This window comes from Macaca thibetana, chromosome 5 (genome assembly GCF_024542745.1).
Source record: "Macaca thibetana thibetana isolate TM-01 chromosome 5, ASM2454274v1, whole genome shotgun sequence".
NCBI classification, from domain to species: domain Eukaryota; kingdom Metazoa; phylum Chordata; class Mammalia; order Primates; family Cercopithecidae; genus Macaca; species Macaca thibetana.
The window spans coordinates 89,424,137-89,443,023 of record NC_065582.1 but is presented as its reverse complement, the minus strand read 5'-3'; the positions used below and the strand labels follow the sequence as shown (position 1 = coordinate 89,443,023).

Here is an 18,887-nt window from a genome sequence, read left to right as displayed (position 1 = left end):
ATTCGTTAGGCCTGAGTTCAACATGGAAAGCCCTTCACCAATCAGCCTAGCTAGAGATTTTGGGAGCCTCTCATTTTTTTTCTAGGGATATGTATACTTCACTTCCCTCCTTCCCTCCTGGGGAAGAGGTTTAAGGGTTATGTATCTTTTCCCAATCTTGCAGAATTGTGCCAGCTGCGGTGAACTACTCACCTCTTTTCTTTATTCTTGACTTCCCCTAGGAATTTAAACTATTCTGATTCTCTAAGTGTTCTGAGCGAGGCAGGGCAGAAAGAAGTCCCTTGGGCACTGGGCCAAAATGCCAGGAATGATGAATATATGCTGCACTCTCTTTTTACTCCTAAATGGAGCATCCACAAGCTGAGGCAATTTCTCCCAGCGCAGAGCTGTGCCAAATTGCGGGAGGGGCTGATGGTAAAGTAAATTGCTCTTCCAACTCATTTCAGTGTGGCCGATATCAGTATTTTTGCTCATCAGGGGGTACTTCTTAACTGCAATCTGAAATATGTATAAAGGTATTTTGCTCTGCATATCATTGTTAACTTATCATTGTTAAGTATTTCGTTGTTTCTGTAGGGAGATAAGGGCTTAGAACTTCCTGTTCCATCATCTTTTGATATCAAGGAATTACAAATTTCAAAGGCAGTTTTGTTGTATTTTTATTTTTTTGTGTCTGAAAATAATATTCTTCTACCTCACAGAAGAAAACAAAATCAAATCATAGTGACAGAAGAGACTCTAGAGATAATCTTAATCCATCTAATTACATAATTCCTGAGAAGAACAGAAAAGTCAATGTTATCAGCCAGAGAATGTTATAAGCCACAGGGACTCCTATGCCTGCCAAAGGAGGCTCTAAGATGATCATATGGGGTTGGCTATGACTGGACAATAACAAGGTAAGTAACTGGGCTTAGGAGTTTTGCTACAGTGCTCTTCTAACAAGAAACTATATTTTCTTTTTAAAAAATTTTATGTAGTGACAGGGTCTTGCTATGTTGCTCAGGTTGGTCTTGAACTCCTGGCTTCAAACAATCCTCCCACCTCACTTTTCCAAAACACTGAGATTACAGGTATAAGCCACCATGCCTGGTCTGAAGCTTTATATTTTCTACCTATCCAATGTGAACCCAGATTTTAACCCATGAAGAGAACTCTAAGGGTGTATTCACCTTTTTTGAAGAGCTTCTTTTTAATTCTTTTGAAGTTTTCAGTTACTCATATTCTTAGAGGAAGGCATGACTAACAGAAAGTCTTTGGAAAAGGCTGGGTGAGAACTGTCAAAAGGCCGCAATTAAGGTATGTGCTGTGGCTTGGGTCTTCTTTTGAGGTCTTCTCCCAAACTCTCATGGTTGTTTGCAGGTTCATTTCCTCCCAGCTTTAGAACTCGTAATACTTTGCTTCTTTAAGGTCAGCAAGGGAGCATCTCTAATAGTGGGGAAGGCCTAAATCTTATTTTAAAGGGCTTATCTGATTAGGTTGGGCCAGGCCAAAATAATTTCCTTTTGATTAACAGAGATTAATAAACTCAAAGTCATTCTGATTAGGGACTTCATACCTGTAAAATCTCTTCATCCTTGCCAGAAAATGCAACCTAATTGCAGGATTGATATTCATCATATTAATAGGTCTACCCACACTCAAGAGAAGGCAATAACACAGAGTATGTACACCATGGGGGGGAGGTCTTGGTGGCCATTGTAGAATTCTTTCTATGACACTTATGTCAGCATTTTCGTTGTGCTCTGCAGATCACAGAGTGTAAAGTACTGTTTTCTGTGATTGTAGATATTTGTTACAAATTCAAAACTGAATCATATGCTTTCAAAATTGATAGAACAGAATATAGGTGGTCAAGGTACCAGATGAAATTAAATTTTATTCTTCCATTATGTTAAATTAGCATCTTTTCCTTTCAGAAATCACCTACATTGCTTTCTCATATGTTAATCAGACACCTGTGACATTTTTATAGTAAATGCAAAGTGAGAAAGATTTTAGGTGATCAAAGTGAATAGGCCTAACTAGTTCACAGCTCTGAGATGTGGCCACACTGAATATTCATGGAAAGAACAGACCTTACAGAGTATCCTGCATATTTACACTTGTATCAGTCAGCTTGTGCTGCCATTACAGAGTATAATAGACTGAGTGGCTTCAACAACAGAAATTTATACGTTCAAAGTTCTGGAGGCTGAAAATCCAAGATCAAGGTACTGGCAGGCTTAGTTTTTGGTGAAGCCTTGTCTTAGTCAATTTGGGCTGCTATAACAAAATACCCTAGCCTGGGTGGCTTAGAAACAATAGAAACTTATTTCTTACAGTTATGGAAGCTGGTAAGGCTAAGATCAAGGCACTGGCAGATTGAATGTCTGGTGAGGGGCCACTTTCTGGTGATAGATGTCCCTTTCTTGCTTTGTCCTAACATGGCCAGCTCATACAAGGAGACAGAGAGGGCTCTGGTGTCTCTTCCTTTTCATATAAGGACACCAGTCCTATAAGCTTAGGGTCCAACCATTATAACCTTATTTAACCTTAATCATCTCCTTGAGGGCCCCATCTGTAAATACAGTCACACTGGGAGTTAGAGATTAAGATATGAATTTGTTGGGGGACACAACTCAGTCCGTAACAATTTTCAAAATATCTGTGGGCAATGAACAACCTGTGGATTTCCTGCTTATCATGACCCCCAGATAATGTTTAAAAATCACTAATTACCATTCATAAATATATGCACATATTCCAAAAATAACTCTCCATCTATTTTAATTGCTAAAATAATAGAGTATCCAAGGCAACAAGGACACCTGTGCTACCCTGAGAAGTGCAGCAGAGCAACCCCTGTCTTTTTTATTCTGACAGAATTAATGCAAACAACCCAGTTGAATCATTTTTTTTTTTCCTAGTAATGAGACAAGAAAATTCCCCATGGGGCTTCATAAACAGAAAATAACATAGTTACATAGCCAAGTACATGTTGATCTCTAGTGGCCCTCTCTAAGGGAAAGCATAGCGCATAGAGTGTAGACTTCTCCTACACAGAATTAGGTATTAATGTAAGGATCTGTGGTTGAGATTGCTTTTTATAACCTAATATACACTTTCTCCCTCTCTTGTTAGAGACCCTGTTTTACAATGGGATGTCAGTGTGCCCTGTTAAGAAATTACATTTTCTATCCTTCCTTGTGGCTATAAGTGGTCAATGCAACCTAGATTATTGTCTGAGACTCATGAGAAGGCTCTTACAAAGAGAGCAGATAGCTAGCATGTGCCCTTCTCAGCCCTTACCTCTCCAACCTTCCTCTTGTTTCCTGCTTGGAGCACAGATTTGATATGTGCAAATATAGCATCCATCTTGGATGACTGGAACTTCAGGAACCATCTTGAATAAGGGATAATTTCAAAAATGGAAGCCAAATATTAAGAAAGATGGACCTAAAACACAGATGAAGCCGAGGTCCATAATGATGCTTCATAAAGCTTCCATAGCAACCCTAGATGGTTGAACTCTTTCATGTGAGGAAGAAATACATGTTTTCTATCTTACTTAAAACACGATTTCTGCTCTCTGTTATTAGCTGTGTAAAAAAGTTTCTCAACTGATACAAAGTGAAAACTAAAAATCTCAAAATATAAAAATTACCTTAGAAAGTCAATTAGATCTCCCATAAAATCCCCCATAAACTACAGTAAAACAGGGAGGCATAGGGCATAAGAATGGGTTATAGGTAAAGGCAATTAAGCCTTTAATTCTTGGGCCAGTCAAGAAAACAGACCAATTAGGCTCTATCCTTGCATTGTTTTAAGCTAGTATTTGCCTTTCAGAAATTGTCTATATTGCTTTCAGAGATTGTAATTCAGAAATTCAAAATCATATGTATTCTGAAAAGTCTTGTGAAGCACCACATGTACATGCGTGTATGTTTCTCTATGACTTCTCATTAACATTTCAATATTTTTTCATGGCTGTTGAACAGGTCATTAGCACAGACATCCTGACTACCAGAGCAGTGTATTCCATTCACAATTATTAGAAACTCCTTAAAAGCATGTATACCTTCTCCCCGTTGGTTTTGGATTAAGCTAAGTTTGGTTATATCATAACTGTTCTTTAAGCAGAATTGTGGGAAAAATTATAAATTTGATTTATATTGCTCTTTGTTTTATTTTTCTTCTTTTTCTTTATCTTGCATTGGATTTAACTCTATTATATGTTCAAAATTGAGGAAAGCCATTTGTGGCCACATGGTTTTGTCAAGTGAGTAACTGGAGGTCTGAGAATAGTAGGTGAGAGGTTCTAGAACTCAGATTTTTCTAAGGAATGTTACCACGTTACTAAGCTATGTAACATATCTTGACAACCAGGGAGCCACATAGGCTCCTTGGAGAAAGAGTGTGAGATACTGGATGAAGACAGCTGTATTATTTTGGAAGCGTTCGAGATTGGTCTGTCTCTACCAACTAAAAACTTCTAGCTTAAGTGCAGAGATTTAAGGAGATTAACAAAAACTCAGTCTAGACATATTACAAGGCTGGGAGGGTATCAACAGACTTGAGTTCCTGTAAGCAAGTCACCTGCTTTTAATACTGTCCTCAGGTATAATTTTAAAATCATCATTAGAATAATGTTCTAAAATTTTAGGTATGATTTAGTTAATAGTCTTCAAGTTCATTCTTTTTTCAAGAGTATGTAAAAGCCAAATAAGTCTCTTTTAAGAAAATGAAATACACATTGTTTTCTCGTTGACTTTTTTTTCAAAATTTAAAGTGGATCACCACCCTTTAATCTAAGAGAATTGATGTGGGACAGAGATATATAGATTAACTGAATAATATCAGCTAACATTTAAGTCAATTTCATCAGGTTATAGATAAACAGACTGAAATCTAGGCAATAGAACAATTAATCTGTGGTCACTTTGCTGGTTAGTGGCGAATCTGGGACCATGAATCCTATCTTTAAATTTCTGGTTTAATGTCTTTTTCACTCTCCAAATTGCCTGCTGTACTCCTTTCCCCTCAATACAAGTAAAAAGCAAATTTACTGGCTCAATTGTACAAAAGGCCCCATACCAAAAGAATGAGTAAGTCTAAAGTGTGATTTAAACAAAGAGGTCAGAACTAGCTCCTCACTATGATATTCACAAAGAGCAATATGAAAATACACTTTTTATTGCTAGATAGATATTTTCTGGATTTAATATCTACATATATTTTACCCAACCTAGGATAATTTTAGTATTTATGTATATCAAACTGAAGTTCCTGAAAACCAGTTGTTCTGTGGCAACAAGGCTGGGAATTTATACACCATACACTCTAAGTATATAGCATGAAGCACTTAAACATAGATTGCTTTGGTCTAAAAAGACAGTCAATGATCTAAAAGCATCCATCCCAACAAAATCCTGAGATCAATTTCTAGAACATGAACATGTTTTAAACTCTGCAAATTACTCTAACCCAAAAAATCTCTGCCATGGTTATAAATAAAACATGTATTTCCCAATTCTGCTACAATGAATAAGATTTCCATGTAAGATAGAAAAAATGCAACAGGCACCAGAAAATCATCCTTCTTAGATTTCAAAATCGTATACTATTTTCAAGAAAGTTTAAATAATGACTTTCTATGTTCTTAATCCAGAAAAGTTTTTTCTCACATGGTTGTGAATTCACCAAGATACATAACATTATCTTTAATCTCCCAGGTCTATGACACCATAGGTGTCTAAAAATGTTAACTGTTACTCAGTATTGCAAACAACAATATGGCAAAGGTTCTCTGGTTTATCATCTCTAGATATATCACTCTTTTGGACTTTTTTCCTCCTTTAGGTTTTACCATTCTCTGAGAAGATGATACACATTTTAAGATGCTGGGTTTTATAAGTACAATATGAAGAGTCTTTACTTAAAATTAATTCAATGTAAAGTGCATTTGTGAGTATTGTATTTAAAAGTCATCATTTAAATTTACTGTATCAAAATTGATAATCATGTAATACATTTTTTGTTGGTAAGCCAACAAAGTAAGCTCAAATGAAATTAAAAACAGAATATACCTATGCTTTTTATAAATATAATATAAATATTTCAAAATCAAACACTTTGATTTTCCTCTAGGTAAATTTTTTATGATCCACCCATGCCTATGCTTTTCAACGTTTACAAAAATTTGGTTTGAAAACAAAATAGCCTCACATTGCTGTAACATGAGAAACAATTTAGTTCAAGCAAAGAAGATGAAGAAATGTTTGATATATAAGAAAATGACAAGAAACTCTTGTCAGAATGTTTGTCATTTTGTGATTTCAGGGTCTGAGCACATCTGGAAGTGAGGTCAATCAAGTTAGACCCCAAAAACTTTTGTGACAACAGTGGAGAGGGGAAAATAAACACACCATGAACATGAACCTCAACCCCCCAACATCTGCTCTTCAGATCGAAGGCAAAGGCAGCCATATTATGGCTAGAAATGTAACCTGCTTTCTAGTCAGACACACCCCTCATCCCAGAAGAGTCTGCCACATCAAAGGTAAGGTGACTTAAGGTCCTAGTATGTGTCTCTATCCTCTACACTTGGGCTATTTGCTAATTCTGGCAGGTAAACACAAGGCTGCTATTCAAAATATTTAACCACTGGAGAGGTATGGGCATTGACTGTTGGGACTAGGTGCCAGCACTGGAGTGACAGCAGGGGCCTGGAGTCCCTCTCTGTGTCATACAGTAACACTTAAATTGCTTGATTGTTAGGATAGAGACCTGGAGAGGGGCAAAGTTGAAGACCACTCAGGGAGCTCAGGGCAGCCTTGACCCATTGATATAAAAATATTTCAGTATTTTAACAATCCACACATCCATGCTAACATCTACATGCTAAATATCATTCCTAAGGAAGCATATGTTTTACTCCTGCTTCCTTCCCTTCTGTCTTGTCTTTTCTCCCTCCTTCCTTGCCTCCTGACCTCATTCCCTCTCTCGCCTCCTCCCTTTCTTCTCTTTCCTTCCTCTCTCCTTTCCTACCTTTTACTTTAACTTTATACAATAGAATTACTCAAAATTAGACATTAATAACAGCATTTCCCTTTTGAGGGAGGCAGTTAAATTGAGCTTGGATTGAAGAATTTTAAAAGTATACAGTTTTTAAACACATCTTGCATTCTGAGATGTTTTGAGAGGTACGAAGAGAAAAGGGTTCTGATGTTTTGAGGGGTACATTTCTCAAGGTTATTAAATATATGGAAAATAAGCAGAATTGTTTGGACTTCACAGGGTGAACCAGCCAATTCACCTAGGATGCGGTGACTGTGTGATACCACTCCCAACAAAGTAGCATATCAACATTGGCTATTGGGTATAATCTAAATAGACCCTTACACTTATCCCTGAGATTCTTATCCCCAAGAGAAATGCTGCCATAGTGAGCCCCAGCAGATGGAAATGTGTCATATTCCTGAGGTGACAGAAAAAGTGACATTAAAAACCAATGTCATTTGGCTTAGGCAAATAATTCATGACTAACACCACAAAAGCAAATGCAACAAAAACAAAAATAAACAAATAAATTGGACCTAATTAAACTAAAAAGCTTCTCCACAGCAAAAGAAATAATCAGCAAACAGAAAACTTGCAGAGTGGGAGAAAATATTTGCAAACTATGCATCCGACAAGGGACTAATATCCAGAATCTATAAGGAACTCAAAGAAATCAGCAAGAAAAAACAAATAATCTGATGAAAAAGTGGACAAGTAACAAGAATACAAAATTCTCAAAAGAAGATATACAAACAGCCAACAAACATATGAAAACATGCTCAACATCACTAATTATCAGGGAGATGCAAATTAAAACAACAAAGAGATATCACCTTACTCCTATAAGAATGGCCATAATTAAGTCATAAAACAATAGATGTTGGCATGGATATGGTGAAAAGGGAACACTTTTACACTTACGGTGGAAATGTAAACTAGTATACAACCACTAGGAAAAACAGTATGTAGATTCCTTAAAGAACTAAAGGCAGAACTGCCATTCAATCCAGCAATCCCCCTACTGGGTATCTACTAAAAGGAAAATAAGTCGTTATATGAAAAAGGCACATGTGCATGCATGTTTATACCAGAACATTTCACAATTACAAAGATAAGGAACCAACCTAAGTGCTCATTAACCAAGTGGATTTAAAAAATGTGGTATACATACACCATGGAACACTACTCAGACATAAAAAGGAATGAAATAATGTCTTTTGCAGCAACTTGGATCGAACTGGAGGCCATTATTCTAAGTGAAGTAACTCATGAATGGAAAACTAAAGATTACATATTCTCACAAGCGGGTGCTTGTAAAGTATACAGTTTTTAAACACAAGCTAGAGGATGCAAAGGCACAAGAATGATATAATGAACTTAGGGATTCAGTGGGAAGGTTGAAAAGGGCGTGAGGGATAAAAGACTACATACTGGGTTCAGTGTACACTGTTTGGGTGATGGGTGCACCAAAATTTCAGAAATCACCACTAAAGAACTTATCAGTAACAAATCATTCTGTTATAAAGACACCTGCACCTGTATGTTCACTGCAGCACTATTCATGGCAACAAAGACGTAGAATCAAACTAAACGCCCATCAATGATAGGCTGGATAAAGAAAATGTATACATATACACCATGGAATACTCTGCAGCCATAAAAAGAATGAGATCATGTCCTTTGTAGGGATACGGATGGAGCTGGAAGCCATTATTCTCAGCAAACTAACGCAGGAACAGGAAACCAAATATCACACGTTCTCACTTGTAAGTGGGAGCTAAATGATGAGAACACAGGGACACATAGAAGGGAACAACACACACTGGAGCCATTCAGAGGGTGGAGACTGGGAGGAGGGAGAGTGTCAGGAAAAATAACTAATGGGTACTAGGCTTACCACCAGGATGATGAAATAATCTGTACAACAAGCCCCAATGACACAAGTGTACCTATCTATGTAACAAGCCTGCAGTTGCACTCCTGAACTTAAAATAAAAGTTAAAAAAAGAACTTATCCATGTAACCAAAAATCACCTGTGCCCCCAAAAACATTGAAATAAAAATAAAAATTAATTATTAAATTTAAATATAAAAAAACAATGCCATGATAGAAATAAACCAAGCTTTTTTGAAAAAAGGGCAGAGTCCGGAGATAGAGAAGAGAATTAGGAGGCTGCTGCACCTGTGCAGATACACGAGGACAAGCATCCCTGCTATGCTCCTGGCAGCAGGACCAAGCAATGGCAGAATATGAGGCTAGAGAGAGTTTGTAGGGAAGAAATGAAAAGGTGCTGGTTACTGATTAGTATAGAAGGTGAAGAGGAACAAATCACACACCCTTTGCACCTTTCCCCACCCTTAGTTATTATAACTAAAAAATGATGAAACAGGGAAGCTGAAAGGGAGAAGGTGAAGTCATTTCATTCAGCAGATATTTATTCAATTTCTAATACATAAGAAGCTCTGTTCTAGATGTGGGAGATAGAGGAAAGTTTCTGAGGGAGGAAAAAAATGTCCCTACCCTCATGGAGCTCACATTCTCATCAGACAATAAAATCAATTCAGTGGTATACATACTGCATGTGTAGTAACACCAGGCATCCAAATGGAAATGGGCTGCCTACAATCCCAAACCTAGAATAGAAATCTATGTCTGAGTCTCAAATGGGAACTTAGGAGTAAAGATGCACATCGGGAGTCATCAGCATAGAAGTGATATTTAAAGGCATGAATATTGATCATCTCTTTATTCATTCAGCCATCTATACGTTTATTCATTCGTTCAACAAACATTTATTTAGAATGAAAATATAGGCAAGAGCCTGCCCTCAGGAGCTGGACTATCTGGCTGGTCAATTCACTCTGTGAAATGACATTAGTAACAATAATACCTACATCAGGGTTAAGTATACAAACAAGGAAGGCAAAGGCAACAGCAAAGGAATATTAGGAAACTTTGTAGAAGAAGCTCCATATGCCTGTTATGGAGCATGTGGGTAGGAGGGAAGGGATAATGGAAAGTCGGGGTGGAGAAGTGGATAAGAGGCCAGATTTAGGCAGGCTCTGGATATCATGCTAGGGAATTTATATTTCTTCACAACCAAAAGAAATGTCTACATTCATGTTTTTACTTCCTCTCCTCGGAGCCACTCTTCAGCCCACTGAAGCCTGGCCTTTTCGCCCACCATTCTGCATAGGCTGGGCTTGCTAAGTTTACCACTATTCTTCAGTTTGACAAATCCAATGCAAAGAGGATCTGCTGGCTCAAGTAACTGGAAAGTCCATAAGGGAGGTGGGCTTTAGGTTTGAGTTGATGGCCCACTTAAACAACCTGTTTTTTAAAAGCTCTTCTCTCTGCCTTCCACAATTCCAGACTCATCCTAGAGCTGGCTTGCTCCTCTCCTAGTGGCAACATAGCTAAATCAGTTCTTAGTTTCACATCTGCATGCCACTTTGACTTCTTCCCCAGCAGATTTCAGCAAAATTCTCTTTATGTTTTCATTTTACCAGCACACACCAGGTCACATGCTATCCTTGAATGAATCCCCATGGACAGGGAAGTGGCATGCACAGATTAGTAGGCCATGGTTCAGATAACCAATCACTACAGCAAAGGGAATTGGTTCAATCTTCCCCAGAACATATGGCTGCAGGGGCTGCAGAGTGGTAGATAAGGGGAGGAAAATGAAGCAAAATAACCTAAGTAGTGTTGTTAAGGAAAGATAGAAACAGGTCCTGGGCAGAACTGACAGATATCCACTACACTGCAATTCTCTTCTTGACCCCTTGGCTGCATTTGACACAGTTAACCACTCCTCCCTTCCTCTTTCTCTTTCCCTTTCTCTCTCTTTCTTAACCTTTTAAAAAATGTAGCTTCTGTAACAACATATGCTTTAGTTGTTTTTCCTCTACCTCTGTGGCTTCTCCTTCCTAGCTTTATTTTTGTTCTTCAGTAAATGCTGGAGTCCCTCACAGCTCAGTCCGTGGCTGTTTCCTCTTTTTAATCTGTAATGGGATGCTAGACAAATATGTTCATTCACAAGTTTCAAATACCCTCTATAGGCCAAATATTTTTCAAATATGTATCTCAGACTCAGACACCTCTTCAAAAGTGTAGACCTATATATTCAACTGTCCACTTGCAAGGCACGGGATGCCTCGTGGGCACCTTGAACTTTGCTCTTCAAAATTGAACTCTTGATCTTCCTTCAAAAGCAAGGTCCCCCAACCAATGTATCCTAACAAATAAATAGTATTGTAAAATCGAAGTTCTTCTTTAACTCCTCTCCCTCATTCTCTTCCCCTTCCAATACTTCGCTTGATCTTGTCATTTTCCTTCTCAATATTTTATAAATTAAGTCACTTCTCTCCATGGCTACTGTCACAGCTCCATTCTAGGCCACTATTATCTCCTGCTTTGACTACTACTTTGCAACTTGCAGCCCTCATAGCAGCTTTACTTCCACTTTTGCCCTCTCTCCAGTCAATTCTCCATAGAGCAACCAGAAAGATCATATTAAAATATATTTGCCTATTTAGGCCAGCCTCAGTAGCTCACACCTGCAATCCCAACACTTTGGGAAGCCAAGGTGAGAGGATTGCTTGAGGTAAGGAGTTGGTGGTGCACCTGTAGTTCTAGCTACTCAAGCTGAGACAGGAGGATCACTTGAGCCCCTGAGTTCAAGGCTGCAGTGAGCCATGATTGTGCCACTGCACTCCAGCTTGGGTGACAAGCAAGACCCTGTCTCTTAAAAAAGCAAACAAACAAACAAACAAACAAACAAAAACATACATATATAGACTTTTTATCCTACACAAAATCCTTCAGAAGCTTCCCATGCATTTAGGATAAAGCAGTTCATTTTGACATAGGCTAAAATGTTCCCTATTATGTGGCCTCATCTCCTATCAACCCCCTCCCCCATTATGCATATGCCACAGTGGACTTGTCTAAGTTGCTTGAACATGTCACAAGCTCTTTCCCACCTCTGTCTGGATTTCCACACATACTCTTCCCTCTAATTATAAACCTCCCCTCATTATTTGTGGTTCCTCATTTTGGTTTAAATATCATTTCAGAGAGACTTTTCAGGCTCCACATCCTCAATCTAAATTAGATTTTCTTACGGTATTTTTTCATAGTACTCTATATTTTTCTTTAGAGCAATTGTCTTAGATAGACTCTGAGGTGGAGATTTGTGTGAAGGAGCTTTATTAGGAAGTGCTTTTGGGAACAACACTGATAAGAAAGCAGTAAGTAAAGGAAGAAGAACTGGGTAGAAGGGGAAGTGGAACTGCGGAAACAATAGGGACCTCAGCCAATTGCAGGAGGAGCAGTGGAGCTGGGATATCCCTTCAGAGGTGTCTCAATTCCAGGTAAGGGGGCCAGGCCTTTGTAATTCCTACCAACCAGTCACTGTGCACAAGAGCTCTCACTGTGTATGAGAGCGAGAGCAATTCCCGGAGAGGGACTCAGAAGGAGCCATAAGTAACTGACATATGTGGAGCTGGGGAGCTGAAAGCCTAGGTGCTGAAGGCATGATCTAGGTAGGTGGTGGGGGTACTATAGCAATTACCACACCATATGTTGTGATAATAGTTATTTTCATCATTAGTTGAATAGTTTCAGAAATCCTCCACTAAGCTGTGATCTCCATGAAGGTGTGTCTGTTTTGTTCATGATTTACCTCAACTTCCTAAGGAGTGGTTACCACAAGTGAGGTGCTAGATAAATTATTGTGGGAGGAAGGGAGTTTAAATTGCATCCAGATAAAATTGTAGAGTTACTGACAGATTTTAAACAGGATTTATATTCTACACCAGCAGTCTCATAGTTCTATGTCCCTGAGGAATTGATTTCATTCAAAAAATCATTCTAGCTGTATTGTAGAAAGTGGAAGATGAGCAGGACCTTACTAGACATTGGGAGATCGGTTAGAAGATGGACTCAGTCGTCAAAGTGGGAAGGAATGAGTGACAGGCCAGGGCAGAGAGAGGAGCAGAGAAGGTCGAACTCGGGGTAGAGTGAGGAAATTTCAGCTAAGTAGCACAGAGAGAACCAGCAGAGGGAAACAAATTCAAGGAAAATGGCTAGGTGACTAGCAAAGTCATATTCCTAAAGGAGATTAGGAAAATGAAGGCCAAGGGGAAGCAAACAGATGTCACTATAAAGAAGTCATAGATGGCCTTGGAATACATTGTCTTGACCAAACCTGAGGGTACGGTTTTTCACAACCTACATGTGGGAAAAAACCCCAAAACCCACATTTAATTTTTATTTGAAACTGTTTTTTTTTTCTCTATGAAGAACAAATAGTATTAAATTGAATAATTTTTTTCTGGTTTTATATACTTCAAAGCACTTGATATATACCTCTTCTATATTTTCTTTCACATTCTGCTTCAAATTTTCTTATCATAGACTACAAAACTATTGGCAGGCAAGGGACTAATTTTTATGTCTTCAACTCTCCTCTAATGCCTGCCACAAAGCCATGCTCATAGTAATATATGTTCAATTGAAAGAAAATTTTCAATTCCAACATTATTTGTCTGCCTTAGAAATGTAGCTAATTTTAACACTCACTTCTGGGGTGGGGGGAAATCTTTGATTAACACTTGGTCCCATTTACAAACTTTGTTAATTAAATACCTTTAAAAGCTTTAAATGACACTTATTCATTAAATATACTTGATTTTAAAAAATATTTTACATACTTATCAAATTTCTCACTAAGTTGTAAATAACTCCTGTAAGTTAAATAAATTATACTTATAAATATAGATAACTTGGCTGGGCACGGTGGCTCAAGCCTGTAATCCCAGCACTTTGGGAGGCCGAGACGGGCGGATCACGAGGTCAGGAGATCGAGACCATCCTGGCTAACACGGTGAAACCCCGTCTCTACTAAGAAATACAAAAAATAGCCGGGCGAGGTGGCAGCGCCTGTAGTCCCAGCTACTCGGGAGGCTGAGGCCGGAGAATGGCGTGAACCCGGGAAGCGGAGCTTGCAGTGAGCTGAGATCCGGCCACTGCACTCCAGCCTGGGCTACAGAGCGAGACTCCATCTCAAAAAAATAAATAAATAAATAAATAAATAAATAAATAAATAAATAAATAAAGATAACTTAAGCCATTTCTTTACTGTTTACCAACTTAATAATATTTTCATAGTGTTCTACTTAAAATCAGAAATGTAAAATCATTTTAACATTTTAAACTGTAATTCCAAAACTAATTTGTTAGATATTCTAATATTCCAAATTAGCTAATAAGCATTAGCTTAAATGTGTATTTAAGATGTAGATCGGTCCAGGCATGGTGGCTCACACCTGTAATCCCAGCACTTTGGTGGGTGGATCACAGGTCAGGAGTTTGAGACCAGCCTGTCCAATATGGTAAAAACCCGTCTCTACTAAAGATACAAAAAATTAGATGGGCTTGGTGGTGCACATCTGTAATCCCAGCTACTCAAGAGGCTGAGGCAGGAGAATCGCTTGAACCCAGGAGGTGGAGGTGGCAGTGAGCCAATATTATGCCATTACACTCCAGCCTGGGGGACAGGGCGAGACTCCATCTCAAAAAAAAAAAAGATGCAGATCTTAAATTTGTGACCATTGCATATCGTGTATTTAAGATCGATATCTTAAATAATTTAATCTTACATTCTAATGCCGCTCAGATAAGCAATGTGCAAACAGATGTATTATGATATGTGACAAATGCTGTGGAAAAAATAAAAGCACATAAAGGGACAGAGAGTGATGGGGCTCGTTTCAGACAGAGTTGCCAGCAAAGATGATTTTGATGTTATTGGAGAAGACAATTCAGAATGAGGTGAAACAGTGGTACTGGAGGGAGATTTGGAAAAATGAGCAATTGTAGAAAACAGTATCGAGAAGCTTGCCTGGCAATTTCTGGGAAGGCAAAGCAGTCATCTTTTACTACTTCTCGTAACTCGCTGATTAACAGATAGCAATACCCAGCACACCCTCATTTCCTAAGCTGTCCAGTTTCACATGACATAGCATTGATATTGAAAAGAGAACCTTTCTATAACTTAATATTTGAACCAAATCCTATATTTGAGCCAAAAGTGAATAGTTATTTTTAGGAGAGTGATTGAACCCAGAAATCTCTCGTGTATGAGGAAGGAGTTCCTTTTATACCAACCTCTCCTTCCTCCTTCTGTCACAATTTACCTTATCCTGGCTCCTATTCCCAGCTCCTACAGCTTTTTACCTTCTGCCAGGACAAAGGAGGAGCCAGGGTATCTCTTCTAGAAGACCTATTTACATTGAGGCATTCTGGATGCTTTAAAAAATTTAAATCTGACATTCTTGAAAAGAGCCAGCACAAACCCTCTTAGTCATTATCAAGCTTTGGGAAATGAGAGATTTGTCTGGGATAAAAAGAAGGTCTACTCCACTGGAATCCCAGACCAAGATCGAAGATGTGGTCTGGCTCTCAATACTGACAAAATGGCAGGAGATTTTAAGGAAGCATGTAATTGGCTACACTGACTTTCAAAGAATGTCTACCTTGCACTGGTTCATAATACATTTTTTTTTTTTTTTTTTTGGTTCATACAATTTGAAGTCCAATGTTTTACATACATTTAACGATATTTGGTTGGGGAGTTGTTGATCGTTCAAAGAAAACCTTCCAAACATCTAATCTGGTTGTTTGATCTTTCTCTTTTTATAATCTTTACTCAACTAGGCTTGAATAACATTCCAATCTGTACTGTGAATGATGATGAGAATGCATTTGGAACATTGTGGGGAGCTGGCCAGTCTAACCACTTAGAGAAGAACAGAATACCATTTGCCCAGTGCAGTTACCCACCCAGCACTGCAGTCCAGGACAGCCCTGTAAGAGGAGTGTCACCAGCCCCAAACAGTGCCAAAGTGCCTCCACGGCCTCATTCTGGTGAGTTGAGTTAGAATTGATGAAATGTTTCCTTATGCTTCCTGCAAACAAGGGTGTGGGGAGTCTATATGATGCTAAAATAGCTGCAGTGGTTTTTACATAAAGTTTCCTCACTGTGAGGAGCATAAATTTTGTTATATATTATAATTTTTTTCACTCTTCTAATCTCATCTCAGTAGCACGATGATGTCAAAAATGTTATTACCATTATTATTAATAGTACCTAAGACATATTTGGTGTGGTCCTATTCTCTAATCCCTACAAAACTAGCTAAAAGATGCCAGAAATGAATGTTGATCCAACACTGATAGGGAAACTATGTCAGATGAAAATCGAGTCCAGGAAACGCAGTAAGAATGAAATTGCATGTTTACACTGTCCTCATGAGACTGTCATCTCCTTAAGGTCAGGCCCTGTGTTTTTGCTTTCCGTGTTTTTGCCATCCTTCCTTTCTCCCCAGGTCCAACTCAGTGCCTGGTCCTTAGTAAACAATTGAATTAATTTGTACTGAATTGAAGGAAAAAGGCATTGATCAAAAGTAAAGTGTGGAAAAATCCAAAGAGCAAGGTAAAATAGAAGAAAGGAATTCTGCATGGTAGAAATTATATCCAGTTCTTCTCTTTCTCTTGCCCTATACAATTTACATACTGTTACTAAAACTGTCAGGATACAAGAAAATTATTACGGCATAATGTAGTAAAATATATCTCTAAAGATAGCGATAGGACTGGTCAATTATAGAGTACTCACTATGTGGACATATACCATTCTAAAGTCTTCATACTTAACTCATTTCATCCTTTCAAGAATTTCTCTTCCCTCCCTTCCGCTAGCAATGAAGAGTCAAAACCCACTTATTTTCCCTTATTTCTCATGTCTCTTTTTATACCATAGAACCTAGAAACTTAAAAACTACATTTGCAAGAAAGAGGCCTTTGATGGGAATCAGGTGTCACCACCTAATAAGATTTCTATAGCAGATATGGGAAAAGGTCATCTTTTTCTTTTATCTATAAATTAATGTAAAGGAAATTAAGTAAAACTTTAAGTGGTTTTAGGGTAACTTAGGGGGATTTAGTTATATGACTGAGTATGAAATGGGTAGGGTTGAGAGGCTGATAAAAGAAGAAAGAAAATAAAGAATGTAATTGTAACTCAGCACAAATCATCTTTCTGTCTAAAGGTCAAATAACAACAACAAAAAAATTCTCTTTAATTAGATAAAGTGATATTTATATGGACAGTAAACAGAGAAAAATATGTCTTATACTAAAATATATACTTTTTAAATCAGTTTAACCAGATCAAGAAAGCATTTTCTGTGTGTTCTTATATTATCATCTTGGGCATAGAACTAGTTTTTAAATGCAAATACTTTATGTTATTATAATGCCATTTACCTGCAAATTTCCTAACATTTAGAAACAGATTCCTGAATTGACCTTAAAGTCAGAAATACTCTCATCAATTTCAGCAATTGACACATATATCATGTGATATAGATTCTTTTTCAGTTTAATCTAAATACATTTTTCCTCAATTTTATTTCAGAGCCCAGTAGAAAAATTCAAGAGTGCTTCAAAACTTCCAATGAGAATCCCTTAGTAATTAAAAAGGTAAGGAACAGCTATGTACCACTATCTATTTAGTTTGACTTCTGTCAGTTCCTCTCCTTTTCTTTACATATCTTTCTGAAAAGTCACCATGTTTCACAATATTTTTACAGCTTTAGTAATGTCTAATTAACATAATATAAGATACACATATTCAAAGTGCACAATTTAATGAGCTTTGACAAATACAAACCTGGGAAACTACCACTTCAGTCAAGAGAATGCACATCCTCATCACTCCCAAAAGTTTTCTCATGATTCTGGCTGTCCCACAGGCAAATGTTTGTCTGCTTTCTGTCACTAAAGATTACCATGGGCTTTTTTGGATTTTATAAAAATAAAGTCATATGGTGAGTTCTCTTTCTAAAATCTGGTTTCTTTAACTCAGCATGATTATTTTAAGATTCATCCATGTTTTTAAGTGCATCAGTAGTTCATTCCTTTTAATTGCTGAGTAGTATTCAACTGTATAGTTATCCTACAATGTGTTGATCTATTTACCTGTTGAGGGACATTTAGGTCACTCCCAATTTCTAGCAAAGCTAATATAAACATTTGTCTACAAGTCTTTGTTTGGATATATACTTTCTTTTCTCTTGGATAATTCCTATGAGTGAAATAACTGTGTTTTATAGTAGTTGTATGTTTAAATTTCTAAGAAATAGCCAAATTGTTTTCCAAAATGATTGTCCCATTTTACATTCCCACCAGCAGCATATGAGTTTTCTTTTCTCCACATCTTCCCCAAACTTAGAATGGTTAGTCTTTTTATTTTTAGTCAACCTAGTGGGTATGTAGTAGTATCTTATTGTGGTTTTAATTTGCATTTTCCTCATGAGGTTGACATCTTTTCCAATTCTTACTTGTCATGTATATATCTTTTCACAGGAAATATATTGTTAGATATTTTGCCCACTTCTTAAATTGGGTTGTTGGCTGGGTGCAGTGGCTCACGCCTGTAATCCCAGCACTTTGGGAGGCTCAGGTGGGCGGATCATGAGGTCAGGAGATCGAGACCATCCTGGCCAATATAGTGAAACCCTGTCTGTACTAAAATACAAAAAAAAAAAATTAGCTGGGCATGGTGGTGCATACCTGTATTTCCAGCTATTGGGAGGTTGAGAAGGGGAATTGCTTGAACCCAGGAGGTGGAGATTGCAGTGAGCTGAGATTGTGCCACTGCGCTGCAGCCTGGTGACAGAGCAAGACTCCGTCTAAAAGAAAAAAAAAATTGGGTTGTTGACTTTTTAATTATGACATTGTAAAAGTTCTTCATATATTCTAGATTAAATCTTTTGTT

General features: G+C 37.7%; 1 protein-coding gene across 3 annotated transcripts in view; it reads left to right on the top strand.

The window, feature by feature from the left end:
- Nucleotides 1–715: 715 nt before the first annotated feature.
- C5H4orf17 (chromosome 5 C4orf17 homolog) overlaps nucleotides 716–18,887 on the top strand; it is a 42,683-nt gene continuing 24,511 nt past the window's right edge. The window contains exons 1-5 of one of the 3 annotated variants that reach the window (XM_050790016.1): nucleotides 4,353–4,600; nucleotides 5,842–5,946; nucleotides 6,322–6,541; nucleotides 15,764–15,973; nucleotides 17,526–17,590. In XM_050790016.1, coding sequence (XP_050645973.1) covers nucleotides 6,409–6,541; nucleotides 15,764–15,973; nucleotides 17,526–17,590 — 408 coding nt within the window. In that variant the 5' untranslated portion in view covers nucleotides 4,353–4,600; nucleotides 5,842–5,946; nucleotides 6,322–6,408. Of the gene's footprint in view, nucleotides 900–4,337; nucleotides 4,601–5,841; nucleotides 5,947–6,321; nucleotides 6,542–15,763; nucleotides 15,974–17,525; nucleotides 17,591–18,887 lie in introns of those variants that run through there. The other 2 variants (XM_050790017.1, XM_050790015.1) reach the window with 2 other exon arrangements.